The following is a 22591-nucleotide window of genomic DNA, read 5'->3' on the forward strand; positions in this document are numbered from 1 at the left end:
TTTTAAACACTTGCTTTGGGTGATGAGAAAAGGGGCAGGATACTAGGTATACCTGAAAAAAGAAAAGGTAGCATTGCTTGAATGACAACCCCATTGACTGCTTCTCCTCAGCAATAAAGAGTAAGGAATGGTTAGTAGGTTGTTACTTCACGCAACGCTGTGGTTAAGAGCATGGATGCAGAAACCGGTCTGTGATAACACACTTGTTAAAGGCCTGGTGTGGCCTTTGACCGTTTGCACCACTTGGATGTGTCTCAGTTTTCTCACATGAAACATGGAGAATACTAACACTACCTATTTAATGGAGTTGTTTTGGGGATAAAATGAGCTAATCATGAGCCGTAAGTGAAAAGCACGACGGTCGGTGATCCGGTTTTGAATCCTGGTGGTGAATCGAAGCGCGCTTCCGAGGGAAAAGACGAGAGAGGGAGGGCCCGGGCCTTTCTGCACCCCTGTGAAGGCAGGGCTCCTTCTGCCTGGGCAGTACACAGGGGGAAACCAAGACTCAGCGGGGAGGCTGGTGATTACACAAGGATCAAGGGTATTCCTTGGGGAAAAAGAACCCTTTCCGCCGGGCCACGCCACCTTCCGTCCCGTTGGGAACTGAGGGCGAAGAGGGCTCAGTCACACGCCTAGACTTTGCGTCCCACTACTGAGTAGCGAACCATAGCTTCCCAAGGCCAGTCGCCCTGAGGGCCGCCCTCCGGTCCACTACCCGAGCCAGGGGCTGGTGGACAGCTGTGAGAGGCTTCCCAGGGGAACGGGCACCTCTGCCTGGCGCCCTTCCTTCCAGGCGGGCTGGGAGCCATGAAAAGACTTGGCAGACACCGACCCTCGTCCATGACACAAATATTTCTGTGCGCCACTCTGTGCTGGGCGTTGGGCATGCTCTGATGAATCAGACTGGACCGAGGCTCCGAACACGAGTGTACCACTCGGCCGCTTCCAAGACCTAACCGACTCCCAGGAAACCGAGGTCTTTCCAACCTTGGGTGAGCAGGAGGTGTGGGAGGAGCTTAAGCTTTCGCCCGACCCCATCGCCTTCCCGGACTCACGTCCAAAGCCCCGCCCCCTCGGGGGTGTTCACGACTGTGCCATAAAGTAGGGAACAATCTTTGCTCCTGAACTACCCGCCTCTATCTTTACGACAGACCGTATTCCATCTCGCCAATATGGCATCCCCCATTTAGGAGGCGGCCGTGGTTTCTACCCAGATAGCCGGGGGCAGTGCTGAGCTCCGGCAGTTGGTTGTGTCACCCGAAGCGCTGAAAGCTGCAGTTAACGTGCTTTTCTGGTCACGCTTCCAGGAACTCACCCTCCTCTGAGAGTCAGGAGTTGCCGCTTTCTTCTAGTTCCTGCAAGTTCTTCCTCTGCCCCTGGTTTGTTCCTCGTGCCACCTCCGGACACCCCCAAGTCCCTGACATTCCCAGACTCAAACTATGAGCCTTCGGCAGCTGCTGTTGCGCTTGCCCCGTTATCTCGGGGTGTCGGGTTCCCCGCGTCGCTGGTGGTGGTCCCCGTCCCTCGATACCATCTCCTCGGTGGGCTCCTGGCGTGGTCAGTCCTCCAGGTCCCCGGGCCACTGGAACCAAGTGGTGTCAGAGGCAGAGAAGATCGTGGGCTATCCCACGTCTTTCATGAGCCTCCGCTGCCTGCTGAGCGACGAGCTCAGCAACATCGCTATGCAGGTGCGGAAGCTGGTGGGGACTCAGCACCCTCTGCTTACCACGGCCAGGTGAGCTACTTAATCCCTATCCTCCTGACACGCTCGAACCCACTCGAATCCTTTTTCCTGGCCGACACCCCCTGGCTCGCTCAGACTGACTCCCTGCTTATTTCTTTTTACCCCTTTCTTTCCTTAGCTTTCCTGGACATTTGATGTCGTCTCTTCTCCAATCCGCTCACCTTAACTTTCTTCTCCATTTGCTCAGCTGAGCGGATAAGTAGTTTAGTTTTGAGAAAACACCTGTAGTCTTCTCGCGTTTCTGCTTCTTAATTATGAGGGTAAAAATGCCTCAGTGAATTGTAGAGAAATCGAGTAGGGATGTGGGTGTAAGTCACTTTGGGAAATGGTCTTTTAAAAATAGGATAGATTAATTTTCGGTTCCGGACTGTTCCAGTGGTCGCCTCCAGAAAAAAATGGGAGAGGGGGAGATGTTGCTGAAGGTAGACAGTTCTTTGCAACGAATGTTCCAGCCTTAAAGTAAGAATCTATCCAGTCAGTAGTCACTGTCCTCTTGGGATTTTTATCACTTATTCTGGACTACTACTGTGAAACTTGCTATTAGTATTTTAAGACCACAACTTATGCTTCCAGTAAAAACAAACAAACAAAAAACTTTTTTATTTGAAAATAATTTTAAGCATACAGAAAAGTTGCAAGAATAAAAATAGTTTAATCAGATTCCCTATTCTAAACATATGTACATACTATTAACATTTATGTGTAAATACACACATTTTTAATGAATTATTTGAGAGTAGAATGCATACATCATGGTCCTTTATGCCTAAATATGTAATTGTGTATTTCCTAAGTGTAGGAATATTCTTAACAGTAATCAATTTAAACACATTTAATATTGATACAATACTTTATTAATATACCATTGATATTCCAGTTTTGTTAATTGACCCAGAAATGTCCTTTATAGTATTCTTTCCTCTCTAGTTTAGGATCTAGCCTAGGATCACGTATTACAGTTAATAGTCATGTCTCTTTCATCTCCTTCAACTGGGAACATTTCCACAGCTCTTGCTTTTATGAGTAGAGCTTTAGTTAGTTCTCAGATGGGGCAGTTTTGCCCCCTCGGGAACATTTGGTAGTACATTTGGTAGTATATGGAGGAGTCATGCCTGGGGCATGCTATTGGCACTTAGTAGGTAGAGGCCAGGGATGCAGTTAAACACCTTGGAATGCCCAGCACAGACTCTACAATGAAGAATTACGGGCCTCCCAATGTCAATAGTACCAAGGTGGAGAAATCCTAGACAAAAATTACCTTTATTTCCCCCATTTTCCTTTTTTTTTTTTTTTTTTTTTTTTTTAAAGATTTTATTTATTTATTTGACAGAGATCACAAGTAGGCAGAGAGGCAGGCAGACAGAGAGAGAGGAGGAAACAGGTTCCCTGCTGAGCAGAGAGCCCGATGCGGGACTCGATCCCAGGACCCTGAGATCATGACCTGAGCCGAAGGCAGCGGCTTAACCCACTGAGCCACCCAGGCACCCAACCCCATTTTCCTTTTTTAAATGAAACTTATTTTGAGGTAATTATAGATTCACACACTGTTGGAAGAAATAATAGAGATCCAATGTACCCTTTACTCGTTTCTCCCAATGGTAACATCTGGCATAACTATACTCTAGTATCACAAATAGATTATTGACATTGATACAGTCCAAGATGCAGAACATTTCTGTCACCACAAGGATCCCTTATGTTACTCTTTTCCAGCCACTCCCACTTCTCTTGCTTACCCCCTTGGTATAATTTTTTGAGACACCTGTCATTTCTTTGTTACTACAGAAGTGACCAAATAACAATAAAGTGAGAAGTGACCAAATAACAATAAAGTGATTTTACTTGTCGGCATTGTTTCCAGTATCAGGAATATCATGTTATCAGTGGGCTAAACTTGTCCTGTAGTTAGAAGGTTAATTCTCTGTAGATTTTAGATGTTACACACTCAAAACACACACACACACACACACACACACACTCATATGTACTTACATGTTTTAAGGCTTATTAATGAAACTAATGAGCTTACCATCTAATTTAAAAGCTGTAACTACCAATCCTTCTGAAACTATCTGTACTCCACAGTCCACGTCCCTGAATCCCAGTGTACTGGATTTTGTGTTTGTTTTTCCTTTTTAAAAGCTATATTGGTGTTTCTCTAAATAATATGTTAAATTTTGCTCACTTTTGAAATTTATAAATATGGCAGCTTATTGCTTGTAGTCTGCGCTGCTTACTTTTTTATCCATAATTGTTCCTAAGATTTGTCCATGTCGTGCTTAATTGTACTTCATTAGTTTTTCACTGGTGTATGAAATCCCGTTGTTTGACTATGCCATAGCCTTCTCTCAATCAGCATTTGAGTGGTTTGCATTTTTGTTTTATGAAAAATGCTGCTGTGAATGTGCTTGCGCATATCTCCAGGTGTACTTGTCTTGAGAGACTAGATGGAGGAGGAGTGTATGCACGTGTTCAGTTTTAGTAAATAATAGTAAATTGCTTTCCAAAATGATTGTACCAGCTGCTGCTCTCCTGAGCAATGTCTGAGTTCAGATTACTCCATGTTCTCCTAGCACTAGAACCTTGAAGTTTCTTAATTTTTGCTAATCAAATAGTGGGTTTCACTGCGTGTGGTGGTAATAGTAGTGTTAGTGGCAGGGCTCGTAATAGTACGTTGCATTGTGCCTATTATTGTCTTTGTAATAAAACATTGAAGTTAAAAGGGCAGAGCTGGAAAAGGCCTTATTAATGTGTATATTCTGAGAGTTGTAATTCATCTACTTAGTTGCCAGAGCATTAGAAGGGGTGTTGGAGAAGATGCCTTCTAAAGCCACCAGAGACACACTAGATGAAAGCTCGTAAGACTAATTGGCTCTAAAATTTCCTGTTTGTCGCCCGCCCTGACTGCCCAGTATCATAGCACAGTGAAAGAAGTGGAGAGGAACAAAATAAATAAGTTGCAGTAAAGGTGATAACATGTATGAATTGTTTTATTTTGTGAGAAAAGGAAGAGCCAACGTGCATGTAGTTTTATTATTCTTTGATAGTGTATCACAATTTAAACGGTCTGAACTCATGGGCAGAACAAAAAAACCTTTGGGGGAGGATGTCCTATTTTTATCTGTTTTAGTAGCGGACCAAGCATTTGATCCAAAGGGTAATAAGCAGACTGTGATTATTGTAAATTATAGCTAAAAACATGGATTAAGCAACTATATATTTTTGAATCATGTACACCTTTGTTGAAATCTCATCAGCAAAGCATTGATAATTAAGAGGAAGGATGTGAGGGCTATCTGGCTGAAACATCTGTCACCCCATTGATTGCCATGGTTGATTCGGCTGATCTGGCTGGCTAGGTAGGTGTCCCCTTCCTCCCTCACTGCTCCATGTGGGTCCCTCCTGAAGCTGTGTGCTCTGTTGAAGAAGACGACCTTCCCCAATAGAGGAGAGGACTGTTTTTCCATCAAGGATATACGAGTAGCTGCACTCCCCTGCTAGGACCTCCAAAAAAGCTCTCAAGGTCCATTTGTAGGAGAATGTAAGGTAGTGAAGCTTCCAAGACTGTAGACACATCCAAATGAGGTGCTGCATTTGGCAGTCTGCCTTTCTTTTAAAAAAAAAAAAAAAAAAAAAAAAGAGGAAGATGCTGTCATTATGTTAGCCAAGGATGGAAAGACCCCCTGTAGTTGATTTAGTTAAACATAGGAAACTGAACTTCTAAATTCTTTTACAGTTTCATATTTTAGGTGTCTTATTATTGACTTAAATCAATATTCTAACCCCTTAGGTCATTTTACTTTTTGTTTAAATCTGCATGGTATGGTAGAGATGAATCATGTCTAATACCCTAAAATTTAGGTGAAGGGTGGGATTTTTGGTAAGGAAATCACTATAATTTATTACTCACTACCTTCTCTTTCTTTACCTATGCCATCTCATCATGAAAGGAAAAAGAGCCTGGAAGTGTACTCTAACACATTCAGAAGTGAGATTAAATTTAAAATCTTGGGGCACCTGGGTGGCATAGTTGGTTAAGCACCAGACTCTTGATTTTGGCTTAGGTCATGATCTCAGGGTCATGAGATTGAGCCACGTGAGGGCTCCGTGCTCAGTGGGGAGTCTGCTTCTCCCTCTCACTCTCCCTCTGTGCTCGCTATCTCTGTCTCATAGACATACACAAAATCTTTTTTAAAAAATAAAGAAGAAAAAATGACATGGGTAATATTTTAGGGTAGTTGTAGTATATTACATATCATTTCCTTTGTGATTCTTTTTTCTCCTTTCTTCACTAGGCTTTCATACTTCTGGGTAAAGGGAGGACCTGAAAAGCAAGTGCAGTAAAGTAAAATGAACAGCAAGAAAGGAATTAAAATAGTTAAAACAATATTGGGAGGGGGAAGGTAGGAGGAATCATTCTACATTATGTCAAGTCATAGATACAGTTTCATTGATCAAGACAGTGATATTGGCAGAGGAATAGACAGATCGATGGAACAGAATAGAGAACCCAGAAATAGATCAACACAAATATGCTCAATTGATTTTTGACAAAGGTACAGAAGCAATTCAGTGGAGGGAGAATAGTCTTTTTAACAAGGTGCTGGAATGATTGGACATCATTGACAAAAAAACGAACCCTGACCTATACACCTCACACCTTAAGAAAAAAAAAAAAGGAAAATGGATACCTGTGAGATCAATGTAAAATGAATTTAAATGTGAAATGTAAAACTGTATAACTTTTAGAAGAAAAATAGAAAACATCTCTATGATCTGGGGCTAGGTAAACAGTTACTAGACATAACACCAAAATCCCATTTCATAATAGAAAAAAAAAGGTCAGGAATTTGACTTCATCAAAATTAAAGTCTTTGTAGGGGTGTCTGGGTGGCTCAGTTGGTTAAGCAGCTGCCTTTGGCTCAGGTCATGATTCCAGGGTCCTGGGATTGAACCCCACATCGGGCTCTCTGCTCAGCAGGGAGCCTGCTTCCTTCTCTCTCTTTGCCTGCCTCTTTGCCTGCTTGTGATCTCTCTCTGTCAAATAAATAAATAAAATCTTAAAAAAAAAAAAAAAGAAAGTAAACAATACAATTAGAAAATGAGCAAAAAGACCCTGTAAAAATGACAAGTAAGTATATGAGAAGGTGGCAGGTAAACATATGTAACATTAGCCATTAGAAAAATGTAAATTAAAACCGTGATAACTGCTACTTACCTGCTAGATAGGCTAAAATGTAAAGTACTGACAATCTGATGTCCTCTGTGAAGATGCAGAGAAATGAAACCAGATTTCTTTTAACGTTGCTGATGGGAATGTAAAAATGGTACAGCCGCACTGAGAAACAGCTTGGCAGTTTCTTATAAAATTAAACATACACTTCCCATACAAACCAGTGATCGTACCCCAGAGAATTTACTCCAGAGAAGTAAAAACTTGGGTCAAAACCTATACTCAAATGTTTATAGCAACTTTATATGTAATAGCCCCAAATTGGAATAACCCAGATGTCATTCAGTGGTGAATTGTTGAACAAACGATATTGCAGCCATGAAATGAAACCCTGTTCAACAATGAAAATAACTGAACTATTTATTCATACAAAAATTTGAATGAATCTGGAAAGAATTAGGGTGAAAGGGATAAGTCAATCCACACTACTGGTAGGAATGTAAAAAGCCACTACAGAATACAGTATGGTGGTTTCTCAGAAAAATTAAAGAATTACCATGTGATCCAGCGATTTCACTTCTGGGTTTATAGCCAAAAAAAAAATTGAAAGCAGGGTCTCAGAGAGATGTCCATTCTCCCATGTTCATGGCAGCATTGTTTCCAATAGCCTAGTGGTGGAAGCAGCCCAGATGTCCATCAGTAGGTGAATGGATAAACAAAATATTGTGTACATATAATGGAATATTATTCAGCCTCAAAAAGGAGATTCTGGCACATGTTGCAACATGGTAAACCTTGAGGACATTATGTTAAGTCAAATGAGCCAGTCACAAGAAGACAGGTACTGTATTATTTCATTGATATGAGGAATCTAGAGTAGTTCCATTCACAGAAAGTAAAATGGTGATTGCCAAGGGCATAGAGTTTCAGTTTTGTAAGATGAAAAAGTTCTGGAGATTGGTTGCACAATATTGTGAATGTAGTAAACTGTACACTTAAAAAATGGCTAAGATGGTAAATTTTATGTGTGTCTTACCACACAAAAAAAGTCAATCTCAGAAGTTTATATATTGTTGGAAAGAAAGAATTTCCTCTACCCTTCAAGATCCTTCTAGTTGGACTAAAAATCAAAATTACATGAGACAGGGGCACCTGGGTGGCTCAGTGGGTTAAGTCGCTGCCTTCGGCTCAGGTCATGATCTCAGGGTCCTGGGATCGAGTCCCGCATTGGGTTCTCTGCTCAGCGGGGAGCCTGCTTCCCTCTCTCTTTCTCTGCCTGCCTTTCCGTCTACTTGTGATTTCTCTCTGTCAAATAAATAAATAAAATCTTTAAAAAAAAAAATGACATGAGACAGATTAACAGGAGAAAATCAAATTTAATAGCATATATGTGGCGAATTCACATAGACATGAAATTCCAAAGAAATGAAGCAAGGAGATGGTTATATGGGCTAAGAAGAGGAGGAGGGGTATGGGTATTACAAAGGGGAGAAAGACCATTAGCAGGAAGGTGAAAGAAGATATTTGGAAACAAATGTTGCCCAATTATTCAGATAAGTTTCTCAGGGAAAGAGGAGAATTATTCAGATAAGTTTCTCAGGGAAAGAGCTCTGTTAATAGCTCTCTTCCTGGTATGAGCATGCAGTTGAGGGGGAGGTGAAGAGTTTTTCCTTGATCTGCTGGGTTTCAATTGCTTTTAACTCAAAATAATGTTCATGCCAAAGTAGCCAATCTTGGGACAGCCTGCCCTTGGCCCCTGCAATACTGTATGATTCCATGTATACAACATTCTCAAAATGACAAAACTATGGAGATGGAGGACAGATTAATGCTTGCTAGAGTCAGGGACAGAGTGGGCAGCAGGGAGGATATAAATACAAAGAGGTATTTTGTGGTGGTGGAACATTTCAGTATCTTTTTTTTTAAAACATTTTAGTATCTTGATTTTTTTAAAAAAAGATTTTATTTATTTGACAGATAGAGATCACAAGTAGGCAGAGAGGCAAGCAGAGAGAGAGAGAGAGAGAGGAGGAAGCAGGCTCCCTGCCTAGCAGAGAGCCTGATGCGGGACTCAATCCCAGGACCCTGAGATCATGACCTGAGCCGAAGGCAGAGGCTTAACCCACTGAGCCACCCAGGCAGCCCCAATATCTTGATTTTGATAGTAGTTACATGAATCTCTACATGGGATAAAGGTGTTAAAACTATGTACACTGACACATACAAATGAATACAGGTTAAGAAAAATGCTGAAAATGGAATAAGGCTGTAGTTTTGTGTTTTGTTTTGTCTTAAGATTTATTTATTTGATAGAGAGAGCTGGAGGAAGGGGGCAGAGGGAGAGAATTGAAGCGGACTCCGTGCTGAGCGCAGAGCCTAACGTGGGGCTTGATCTCACAATCCATGAGATTACAACCTGAGCCAAAACCAAAAGTCATACGCTCAACTGACTGAACCACTCAGGCTCCTAGGTCTGTAGTTTTGTTAACACTAATGGACAGATGTTAATTTTTGGTTTTCATATACTGTATTACAGCTGAAGACTGAGGAAAGCCAGATAAAGGATACATAGGACTCTATACTATTTTTGTAACTTTCTGTGAGTCTGTAATTATTTAATTATTTTAAAAAGCGGAAAAGAATCTCTTTGAATTGAGAGAGAGAATGAATGAGTGAATTAACCAACAAACAAGCAGTAGGCTTAGGAGACAGGAGACCTGCATGTTCTAGTTTTATTCTGTCAATAGGTAACGGTATGACCCAGGTAAGTTATTCCTTGTTTTCTGGGCTTTAGTTTCCTAAGCAGTGAAGTAAGGAGTTTGTATAAATGATTTCCAAAGGTGTTGCCATTTCTATATTAGTATACAAATTAGTGTTGTAATTGAATATGGCAGTTAAGAGAGCCATTGTCATTTCTCAAGCAGGGAGTGAGCAGATTGGAGGCAATGTGGTAACACAGATCTATGATCCTTTTCCTATTATTTAAAAATCCTAAAGGCTCAGAAAACAGAATGTTTTTTCATGCTCATAAATCTGACCTGATGAGTGATTATTTATAATCTTTCTTTATTCCACTTAATGTGAATATTCATGCACTTTTTGCTGCAAAAATATTCATGTGTTTGATTACAAGGTGCTGCCCCAGATCCTACTGGAGTGCAGGGGAGAATGCACTTTCCTAAAATCAGAAAAATTTTGAATTGGTTTCAAAAAATTTTTGAATGAGATATTGTGGACCTGTCAAAGCTGGACAGTGGGCTGTGGGATGGACTAGAAGGTATGTGATGTAGATTGGTAACGTGGTGGGGGTTTAACATGGCAATAGTCTATCAACCTTTATTTCCTCACAACTTGTATCCTATGGTTCGTTATTACCTTGCTGATTAAATGTGATTATCCACTTGTGCAAAATATATATTTTTTATTTTTAATCATTTAAATTTCTGTATAAATCATTACAGATCTCCCCTACTATCTGAAAGTAGAGCGTTTCTATGAAACCTTCGATAAGCCAAAATGGCATCAAGCAAAAGAAGCAATTACCATTAATTTATATGGAAAACTTTTTGAGTATTCCCAGGCCCAAAAAATAATCTCCCTTAGACTTTTTTTGATATCTTAGGACACATCTTGCTAACGAATGCACAAAATAAATCGAGATAAAGCACAGATGCTCACAGATATAGTTCAAAGCTACAGCAGTTTGATGCTAAGATGCTGAGTGTAGTTCCCAGGGAAGGATCTGGTGGTTCCAGTCTCGCTGCTCCGGGTGTGTGCTGCTTCTGTAACGGCTCACTGCAAAACAAACGTTGAACGCTATTTTTGCTTTTTGCCTTTTTTCATAAAAGTGAAAATCCTCTTTGTATTTCTTTTGGTCAGTGAACTAATATATGTCTTTTGTAAAGCAAAGTGGCTCTAATGTGAACTTTTGAAAGGCAGGGTATTCTGTATTATTTTGTTTGAAGTACTTTTAGTTTTATATATATCTACTGTCAAGAACTGAAATGTTTTTAATAACCATATGGAGGACACTTTATTGTTTCTAAGGTAATGACTTACTTTTTTCACATAGAATTAAATTTTTGTTGTTTATACATAGTTGATATTGAGTAATATGGCCTTATTTGTTTTCGTTGATTACTGTTGACATATTTGGCTTTTAGGATTAAATTTTTGTTTAAATACTCTTATCTTTTTACTTTTGCCTTGATCTCTATTGCACATTTACATAGGTAGGACTAATTTAGTATCATTTAATGGAGACAAATTATGACATTTCATCTTTCTCTAAGGGGGTGTTGATTCCTTGGCAGACACTTTTTGTTCCTGAGTTCACTACAGTTACTTGGCTACCTATAAAGCCTTATTAGTCTTTTCTGCATGTTAAAATTCTTCAGAGATCTTTGAATTTATTATTAGAAATTTAATTTTAGTCTCTTCCATGTTTATAAAAGATCTTTTCTAGATTTAGTTCTGTAATTACCGACTGAAAACCTGCGTTACTTATGAAGGACTTTTTTTTTTTTTTTTGGATAACTAGGAGAAAATTAAAAATTTTAATTCATTCCACAAATATTTGAGGTGCTCTTGGCATGGAATGTACAAACAAGAATAAGACACAGTTGCTTCCCTTCAGGAATTCATCAGAGATGGTATAGTGAGCCTGAACTCTATAATCAGACTGTTTAGATTTATATCCTGTCTCTACAACTACCAAGTTATGTGATCTCAGGCAATTTCCTTAACCTTTTTGTGTTTTAGTTTCCTCATTTGTAAAATGAGAATAATAATAGTACCTATATCTTAGGGTTTTATGAAGATTAAATGGGTAAATACAGGTAAAGTGCTTAGAAGAGTATCTGGCACATAAAAAGTATCCAAGTGTTAGCAATTTTCATTATTGAAATTCATTTCAGTGGGGAGATGTGCTAATAGTGAGAGTACCTTGGGATATATGCTATAGTATGTGTGAATGATATGCTGTAGAGACAGGGATAAAAAAAAAAATCTCTACAGAAAATTGAAGACTTTCAAAGATGAGATGACCTAAGAGTTGGGTCATGTTGGATGGAAAGGAAATGACTAAGGCAGGGCCATTGAGAAGAAATTGCTTAGTCAGCGGTAGAGAAGTAGTAGTTTGGTGTGGTCTGAACACGGGATGGATGAGACATAAAGGGTAGGTTGAACATATATGTCACTTCTGCCAAGACAGAGTAATGAATGCTAAACAAATAGAAAACTGGACAAAAAATATGAAACAGTTGTATTCTTGGAGTACGAAGCAGTATAGGGTTGTGATTCTATGAAAGGGAGCACAGATGAGATGAAAACTATCACTCTGGCTTTGTGCTGGGAGGTATTTTCCAAATAGCCACACAGAGAGAGGAACAGGAGCAGAGGATGGTGGTATCGGTGAGTTTGAGACAGATCAGATTTTGGGGAAGCGAAGGCAGCAGGAAATTGTGGGGCAGAATACGGAAGAAGAGGGAGTATACAAAGAAAGGCTCCAGACAGCTGAGGGGCCCACCTGAGTTTCTTGTTGAAGTATGAGCAGCACGTAGGATGAAAGTCTGTGAGGCTGGGGAGCTATAAGCTGGCAGATCTCAGAGTTCTCACAGAGCTGGGAGGCATCTGAATTCTAACTGGACATTATGGAAAGACTTTGTTGAACAGCCAGGCACTCAGTGAAGAGCCCAGAAAATTGTGCCTCAGTAATAGGGATAAACCAGCTTTAGAGGGCAGACTGGTCGAGAACCTCCCTAATAAAACTAAACAGCAAGTCTTGCAAAGATCAGGCTAACCCAAAAGTAGTTTAACTGCCAGCCAAAGCACACCAAAATTCTTTTTTTTTTTTTTTTTAAAAAGATTTATTTATTTATTTGACAGACAGAGATCACAAGCAGGCAGAGAGGCAGGCAGAGAGAGGGGGGGGGAAGCAGGCTCCCCGCTGAGCAGAGAGCTTGATGTGGGGCTTGATCCTAGGACCCTGGGATCATGACCTGAGCCGAAGGCAGAGACTTTAACCCACTGAGCCACCCAGGTGCCCCGCACACCGAAATTCATAAAAGGAAGATTAAAATCCAGTCACTCATCAGCACAATTTAACAATATCCAACATCCAATTAAAAATTATAGGACAGGGGCGCCTGGGTGGCTCAGTGGGTTGAGCCACTGCCTTCAGCTCAGGTCATGATCTCAGGGTCCTGGGATCGAGTCCTGAATCGGGCTTTCTGCTCAGCAGGGAGCCTGCTTCCCTCTCTCTCTCTGCCTGCCTCTCTGTCTACTTGTGATCTCTCTCTGTCAAATAAATAAATAAAATCTTTAAAAAAAATTATAGGACATTTCAAGAAGCAGGAAAATATGACATATACCAGGAGAAAAATCAGTCAGTAGAAATAGACCCATAAGACCCTGATGATGGAATCAGTAGACAAGACTTATTATAAATATGCTCAAGTTTTTATTTTTTAAATTTATTTTAATTTTAAAAACATTTTTAAATTTAAATTCAATTAATTAACATATAATGTATTATTGGTTTCAGAGGTATAGGTTGTGATTCAACAGTCTTATGTAACACCCAGTGCTTGTAACATCACATGCCCTCCTTAATGTCCCTCACCCAAGTACCCTATCCCCCACCACCTCCCCTCCAGCAACCTCAGTTTGTTTCTTATGATTAAGAGTCTCTTATGGTTTGTCTCCCTCTCTGGTTTTGTCTTGTTTTATTTTTTCCTCTCTTCCCCAATGAAGCTTTGTTTTGTTTCTTAAATTCCACAAATCAGTGAGATCATATGATAATTGCCTTTCTCTGATTGACCTGTTTCACTTAGCATAATACCCTGTAGTTCCACCCACGTTGTTGCAAGTGGCAAGTTTTCTTTTTTTATGGCTGTGTAATATTCCATTGTATATATAGACCACATCTTCTTTATCCATTCATCTGTCTCTGAACATTTGGGCTCTTTCCATAGTTTGGCTGTCATGGACATTGCTGCTATAAACATTGGGGTGCAGGTGACCCTTCAAATCGCTACATTTGATTTCTGGGGTATATACCCATTAGTGCGGTTGCTGGGTTGTAGGGTAGCTGTATTTTCAACTTTTTGAGGAACCTCCATACTGGTTTCCAGAATGATATTACCAGCCTGCATTCCCACCAACAGTGTAGGAGGGTCCCTATCCTCAAGTTTTTAAAAGAAAGCATGAATAATGATACATGTGATAGAAAAAATATGTAAAGGGTAATATCTGGGTTGCCTGGTTGGCTCAGTGGGTTTAGCCTCTACCTCCGGCTCAGGTCATGTTCTCAGGGTCCTGGGATCGAGCCCTGCATTGGGCTCTCTGCTCAGCAGGGAGCCTGCTTCCCCATCCTCCACCTGCCTCTCTGCCCTCTGTCAAATGAATAAATAAAATCTTCTGAAAAAAGTAATATCTGTAACTGAAAGTTCAATATGTAAAAGGAAAAAATTTATCTGGATTGGCTCAACAGTAGATTAGACCCTGAAGAAGAAAAGATAAGTGAACTGAAGACATAACAATAGGTACCCTTTCCAATCTGATACAGAGGCTCCATGAACAATTATAGCTAATATTCTTAATAGTGAAAGCCTGAATGTTTTCTACAGCAGGACTCAAGGATATTCTCCTTTCCTCTTCTGTTAAAATTTTACCAGAAGTTCTAGCCAGTCAAGAAAAAGAATTTAAAAGCATATTGGGTTAGAAAATAACAGCAAGTCTTAACTACTAAATAACATCACATGCTAGGAAATCCCTAAGAATTTACAAAAAAGTTATTGGAGCTGATAAGCAAGTATAGCAAGCATAAGTTATATAATGTCAAAATATACAAACCAATTGTGTTTTCTTATATCAGCAATGAACAGTTGGAAAATGGATTTGCAAAATGTTCGCTGTAATATAAAAAACATGAAATGCTGAGGGATAAATTTAACAAAATACATACAAAGTCTGTACATTGAGAGCTATAAAACACTGGTGGGGAAATTAAAGATGACATAAATATACCCTGTTCATGGATTAATTTAAATTTATTAATTTTAATATTATTAAAATGTCTCTTCTTCCCCAAATTCATCTATAGATTTAACATAATCCCAATCAAAATTTCTACAGCTGATTTTTTGTCAAAATTGATAAGCTGATCTAAAATTAATCTGATTGCAAAGAGTCACAATAGCTAAAACAATTGTGAAATATAATCGTGCAATGCTAGCATGACATGATTTCAAAACTTCTAGATAGCTACAGTAAACAAGACTCTGAAGGACTGGTGTACAGACAGGCATATACATCACTATGACTGAATATAGTTCTGAAATGGACCCACAGGTATATATGGTAATCCATTTTTGACAAAGGTAGCAAGGCAGTTAAGTGGGCAACGGATAGTATTTTCAACAAATGGTGTTGGGGGAAAACCTCATGCCATAAAGAACAGTGACCTTGAAGTGGATCCTATACCTAAACATAAAAACTAAAATACAAAAATTCTAAAAGAAAACTCAGGGAAATAAATTGTGACTTTGAAGTAAGTAGAGAATTTTTAGAAAACATGAAGTGTAAAAGAAAAAAAGAACTAGAGTTCATTGACATTTAAAACTGCACTTTAAAAAAATGCTGTTAGGAAAATAAAATGGCAATAGGGTGCCTGGGTGGCTTATTTGGTTGAGCATATAGCTCTTGGTTTCTGCTCAGGTCGTGATCTCATGGGTTGTGGGGTTGAGCCCCTCCTCGGGCTCTATGCTCAGCGGGGAGTCTGCTTGAAGACTCTCTCCCTCTGCCCCTCTTGCTCTTGACCGTGCGTGCTCTCTCCCTCTCAGATAGGCAGGTAGATAGATAGATAGGTAGATAGAAAAGAGCAAGCCACAGAGTGGGATAAAATATACACATGTCTGACAAAGGGCTGGAACGTACAAAGAAGTCTTAAAACTAAAGCAGACAACCAACTCAAAAATTGGGAAAGATTTGGACATTTTACAAAAGAGGTTACCTAGCCAATTAGTAAAACTGAAAATGACAACATGCTTAACATCATCAGTCACCTCAAAATGCAAACAAAGTAAAACCAGAAAGAGATGTCACTGCATACAAACAAAAATGGCTAAATTTAGGAAGTCTGACCACGGTAAATGTTGGTGAGAATGTGGAGCAGCTGGAACTGTCCTATGCTGCTAATGGGACTATAAAATGGTACAGCCACTCTGAAGAACTATTTGGTCTTTTTAAAAAAGGTTAAGCATACCCTTGTACCTTATAATCCAGCAATCCCACTGCAGGGTATTGAAATGATAGAGAATGAAACAAATGTGCAATCTTTTTTTTTTTTTTTTTTAAGATTTTATTTTTTTTTTTTTTTGTCATAGAGAGAGAAAAAGCGAGTGAGGACAAGCAGGGAGAGCAGCAGGCAGAGAGAGAAGCAGGCTCCCTGCTGAGCTGGGAGCCCCATGTGGGACTCCATCCCAGGACCCTGGGATCATGACCTGAGCCAAAGGCAGCCGCTTAACCGACTGAGCCACCCAGGTGTCCCTGCAGTCAGAGATTTTAACACAATTATTCAGAGCAGTTTTATTTACTGTAGGCATAAACCGTAAACAGTCTAAATGTCTATCTCAGGTGAATGGAATATCCTTCAGAAAGAAAAATGAGGGGCGCCTGGGTGGCTCAGTTGTTGAGCGTCTGCCTTTGGCTCAGGTCATGATCCCAGGGTCCTGGGATCGAGCCCTGTGTTGGGCTCCCTGCTTAGTGAGAGAGGCCTGCTTCTCCCTCTCCCACATCACCTGCCTGTGTTCCTGCTCTTGCTGTCTCTCTGTCACATAAATAAATAAAATCTTTAAAAAAAATTTTTAAAAAGAAAGAAAAATGAGTTGATTAATGATTCACTCAATAACCTGGTTGGATCTCAAGAACATTATGCTGAGTGAAAGAAGCCAGATACAAAGGAATGCCTGCTGTATGATTTCATTTACATTGAAAATCTAGAATAGGTAAAATCATACTGACGGAAAGCATCCACTTTCGTTGTTTGCTTGGGGCCTTAACGGGAACAAAGGAATTTTTAGGATACTAGAAATGTACTATATCTTTGTTGTGGTGACAGTTACACAGATGTACACCTTTGGCAAAACATTTTACTGTACACTTAAAATGTGTATGTTTTATTGTTAGTGACTGTTATTGAATGTGTCATTTTTATTGCTAAAGGGTGTTCCTCTGCATGGATATAAGCAAATTGTTTATCTGTTCACCTTAAATGAACATTTTGATTGCTTGTAGCTTTTGGCTATTGTGAATAAAGCTGATATGAATTAAAGTTGTTTTAAAAATAAAAAAGGTGGGGCACCTGGGTGGCTCAGTGGGTTAAAGCCTCTGCCTTCACCTCAGGTCATGATCCGAGGGTCCTAAGATCGTGTCCCACATTGGGCTCTCTGCTCAGCAGGGAGCCTGCTTCCCTTCCTCTCTCTCTCTCTCTCTCTCTGCCTGCCTCTCTGCCTGCTTGTGATCTCTGTCTGTCAAATAAATAAATAAATAAATAAATAAAAGAAATGAAAAAGGAAAAGTTGAGCTAGATTTTGAGGAGTTTCTTTATGTAGTGTTAAGATCTAATTTAATTTTGAGATCAGCGGAGACCACTAAGGTTAAGTGGTAGAGATATTTGAATAGATATGTCTTTTGAAAGCTGATTTTGTAGCTATGAAAGTTGTGGGTTGCAGAAAAGATAAACTGGAGGCAGGAAGGCCTGGCTATAATCTAGGTTGGTATAATCTAGTTATTTCTATAGGTTGCTATAATCCAGTCCTTTCTCCCCCTGCACAGCTTTATTGAGGTGAATGGTCAAGTAAAATTATATATAGTGTACAATGCGATTATTTGATATATGTATACCTTGTAGGGTGATTACCTCACATAATTACCTTTGTATGTGCACTAGTGTGTGTGGTGAGAATGCTGAAGATCTATTCTCATAGTAGATTTCAAGTATACAGTTGGGTGTTACTAGCTATAGTCACCATGCTGTATATTAGATACTCAGTACTTATTTTCTTACAACCGAAAGCTTTTATCCTTTGACCAGCATCTCCCCAATTTTCCTACTCCCCTAGTACCTGGTAATCATCATTCTACTGTCTTTTTATATGGGTTGAGTTTGACCTCTGCATTTTCCCCCCTTTTTTCCAGATTCCAGATATAAGTGGGATCATACAGTATTTGTCTTTCCCTGTCTGGCTTATTTTATTTAGCATAATGTCCTCTGGGTTCATCTGTGTTTTTGCAAATGGCAGGATTTCCTTCTTTCGCATGATTGAGTAATATTCCACTGTGTGTGTGTGTGTGTGTTTATATATCACATACTCATTAACATTTATCAGTCAATGAATTGTCGTTCCCCTATCTTGGCTTAAGTTGTTCCCATATACTGGCTGTCATGAATAGTGCTGAACATGGGAGTGTAGGTATTGCTTCAAGACAGATGGATACCTAGAACTGGGATTTTCTGGATCTTGTGATAGTTCTGTTTTTAATTTTTTCAGGACCCTCCATATTGTTTTCCATAATGACTGTACCAGTTTACATTCCCACCAGTAGTGCACAAGAATTCCCTTTTGTCCTTATCCTTGCCAACACTTACTATCTCTTGTCTCTTGGTAAAAGGCATCCTAATGGGTGTGAAGCAGTATCTCATTGTGGTTTTGATTTACATCTCCTTAATGATTAGTGTTGAGCACCTTTTCATGTACTTGATTGCCATCTCTGATTTCTTTGGAAAAATGTCTTTTCAGGTCATTTGCCCATATTTTCATTGGATTATTATTGTTATTATGATTTTGCTGCCGAGATATATGGTTTGCAAATATTTTCTCCCTTTCTGTAGTTACCTTTTCATTGCGTTGTTTGCTGTATAGAAGCTTTCAGTTTGATATAGTATTACTTGTTTGTTTTTTGTTTTGTTGCCTTTGTTTTTAGAGCTAAGACCAATGTCAAGGAGCTTATTCGTTGTTTTCTTTTGGAGTTTTACAGTTTTAGGTTTTACATATAAGTCTTTAACCAGCTTCAAGTTGATTTTTGTGAATGGTGTAAAATAGGGATCCAGTTTCATTCTTCATTCATTTCTTCTTTCAGCAGCTGGTCAAGTGTGTCCCCTAGTGGCCAGGTACTGTGCTTATTACCAGGGGATTCAAAGAGCACAAGGCACTGAACTGCAACTCCCCTACCCCTTAACAAAAATTATATTCAAATAAGGGAAATAGATGCACAAAACAATAAGTGTAATAAAATGTTGGACTAAAAGTATTTTCAAGTAAAATGAAGATACAAAGTATAGAGGGGTCCACTAGGCAGGGGGCTAATGAATCAGGAATGCTCAATGAAATGACTTGAGTTAAATATTAAAAATTGAGAAGGTGTTTTTGGTGATAAAGGAATATGAGGGTAGGGTATGAACTTGGGCAGTGATGGTGGAATTGAATTATCAAAAATGGATTTAAGGTACATTTGCAAAGTGGAGTTGACAGGACTTGGTAATTTTGAAAGTAAGAGAACAGAGTTGAGGCTAAGCTAAGAATGAGCTAAATAATTGACTATGTTGAGGTACCATTAATTGATAGAAGGCATACATGAGGAGAAGCATGTTTGGGTACAGAGTATAGGGGGAGGGTTTTTTTTTTTTTTTTTTAGATTTATTGAACTTGAAGTGTTTGTGGCTTGTGGAGATGTCCAGAATGCAGTTAGAATGGCTCCAGTGCTCCTAATGGAAGTAGACATGAGCTAGAATTGGAGGGTAAGATTTGAAGCCATAGGGATTTATTATCTTTTAGGAAGGGGATATAGAATAATGTTAGTGTTGTTTGATTAAAAAGGAAGAAATTGATTTTGGATTACTTAAGCAAATAAAAGAAATTTATTGGAAAGACACTAGATAGATCACAGTTTCAAAGAGGGAGTTAGAAAACCAGGCCTTAGAAAGAATGGAAACTAGGGAAGCTCTAAGGGTTATCAGAAGCATGAATTTTGGGACAATTTCTCTGCAGTACAGCACTGTTTTCAGGTAGTTTTGGCTCTGGCTGCCTTTTGTCCTCATATGGCTTCTCAAAGCTCAAATTCCTGTAAGGGAAGATTAATTTGGCCTTTCTTTCATCTTGTGACTATTGTAGATCAGTTCCTTTACTGGCAAATGTTATACTGTGAGCTGCCCTGCCTGGGTCATTGCCCTCTCCTTTGGTCAGTTAGGGGGTTACTACTGTATTTCAGACCAACTTGAACCTCACAGAATAAGGGAAAGGAATTTCCTTAAAGGAAGATGAAGTGTAATGAGACAAAGGGAAAATAGGTTCTGGGCAGGACACCCCCCCTCCCCCTTAATCCTGAGCTTAGTGGCTGCTGGAAGCTATTGGTGCAGCTTGAGGGGTAGGTGGCATGTAGGAGTGTACATGATCTGATAGGCAACGTAATTGTGCATTCAGATCCTATTTAGGCCTGCGTCTGTTTTCTTTGATGATGGCCTCCTGGAATTTAGAATTAAATGCACCCAATAATGATGAATGATGAGCTACAGGACTGCATGGTCATATAACATTGTTGTATTCAGTTTTCACCAGTCTCCTAGTGAGCCAGGTGATTTTTCTCAAAAGGAAATAGTTACTTCATTTGCTTGCTGAAGGGGCCATAGCCTTGTTCCAAAACTGTTGGGGGGGCGGCTGTGCGGTATTAATTGGGTCCTTTTGACAGGTTCAACACATTATAGATGGAGGCATCTTTTGACTTGTCTATACAGTCATAAGGCAATATGTACACCTGCTATTTAAACAAGGAGTGTCCCACCCAGAACTTGTTACCCCTTTGTCTGGTGTCAACATCTCACCTTTCCTTTAGAAATTTTAGAAATTTCCCCTAAAAATGCAGTGATTTTGATAAAGAAATGGAATTCATTCAGCTTCTCCTTTGTACTGTAATACTGTAATATTCCTTCCTCCTGAGCCAGAGAGCCATTGTGGGATTCTGTCAGTTTGTGGGAATATCTGAAAAGTAGGATGTGTTAGTCTCACAATGACTACTGTGAGAAGAGGCTGAATTGGAATCTCTCTGCATGACTCATAAGTCGTCACTCTGACCATGGGCTAGTGGGGTACTCTTAATTCCTAAGAGTTAATGTTAGCTCAGAGCTAGTAGGTAATCATCGAGGGCATTGGGTATTTCCCTTTCAACAACAGCTCATGATTACCTGGGTAAATGGCTAAAGATCATTTGAAAAAAAAAAAAAAAAAAAGGTATTCCATAAGGGAATTGGCCTCCAATTCATTTAACAACTGTGGGTCTTGGCTTTGGGTCAGAGGTCGGACTCTCTAAGTGTCTCATACTGGTCTCTGTTCACTAATTGTAGAGCTGTTTGTTTTTAGCTATTTAAATCCAAACAGATCTTAGTAGGATGGCCCTTCATTTGAATTCTTGGGTCTGATTAATGAAATATAGATAGGGATTTCTGCCTATCACAGCAAAGCCTGAGATTACTGAATATTACCCTGCTGCCTTGTTGGATCACCATGTCCACTTTGCTTCTGGCAATTAACAGCTACCACCTGGACCCACCCAACCTTCCCTGAGCTCCTCCCAGCACTTTCTGAGTTTAGGGAGTCCATGTCAGTTGCAGTTCCTCTCACCCAAATCCTTAGCCCTAGCAAGAGCTGTTGGAACGGTTAGTAATGACTGTAGTGTGCCCCTTACCAATCCTTTTCTGGTGTCAAGAGTGAAGGGAGAATCTTCTGGGCCCAGTTGGGAGACTGAGGAAGAACAGTATGTTATATGAATAAAAGTTGATAGCTTGAATAGAGGAAAAGTGGTTCGTGAATCACATCTTTACACCATGGGCTTCTCTTTTTCCAAAGAACTACCAGGACAGTCAGAACCATTTTCATACTGGGAATTGCAACTTAGTTTAGGTCAAGTACCATCATCTGTCATAGTAAACTAATGACAATTTGACCAAGTTTTGTACTCAATTTGTAATTTTATTTATTTTAGTTCTATAAGAACTATAACCATATAGTGTTCATAATTTCTATATTTGGACATATTCAAATGATATTTTAATACAAATCATTTAAGGCAATAATGGATGGCTGAATTTTTAGCCTTTAAAAATGTAACATATACCACTCAAGGATGAGGAATACTCATGAGTCTGTGTGATTTGGAGCCCAGTTAATAAGGATAAATTGATCATAGGTTTTGAAGTGCTATAATACTTAACTCTTTGTGCTTATATTTTAATGAATTAAGATTCAGATACCCATCTCTCTCTCTTTTCATATTGCTGATCACTAATGTATTGCCAGCTGCTTTTCATCAATACTGTTATATTCTATAATTATCCCTTCTTTATCCTTTTACACAGAATTTTCCTGTGTGTGTGCATGCGTGCGTGTGCGTGTGTGTGTGTGTGTAACACCTTAGAGGCTCTTTAGTTACTCATCTGTGCTTGTGGTTTGAAGAGTTTAATGAATGTTTTTCTAAAAATAGCTGCCTTGGAGTAGGTTTTAAAATGGGCACTAGATGTTAACCATTCAGATAGTTGTGTCTGATTTAGTACTTATTTGAAGTTCTAGATACAAATCTTTAGTTTATGGAGTGCAGCTGCACTTGCTTTTCTTCCTATGACT

At 39.5% G+C, this 22591-nt stretch overlaps 1 protein-coding gene across 3 annotated transcripts in view; it reads left to right on the top strand.

Moving 5' to 3' along the window:
* The first annotated feature begins 1143 nt into the window (after positions 1-1143).
* Positions 1144-22591, top strand: part of PDSS2 (decaprenyl diphosphate synthase subunit 2) — a 259683-nt gene continuing 238235 nt past the window's right edge. Inside the window, exon 1 of one of the 3 annotated variants that reach the window (XM_059176957.1) lies at positions 1144-1735. In XM_059176957.1, the coding sequence (XP_059032940.1) occupies positions 1440-1735 (296 nt within the window). In that variant the 5' untranslated portion in view covers positions 1144-1439. The remainder of the gene's footprint in view (positions 1736-22591) is intronic. The other 2 variants (XM_059176958.1, XM_059176956.1) reach the window with 2 other exon arrangements.

This window comes from Mustela lutreola, chromosome 6 (assembly GCF_030435805.1).
Source record: "Mustela lutreola isolate mMusLut2 chromosome 6, mMusLut2.pri, whole genome shotgun sequence".
Taxonomy (NCBI): Eukaryota; Metazoa; Chordata; class Mammalia; order Carnivora; family Mustelidae; genus Mustela; species Mustela lutreola.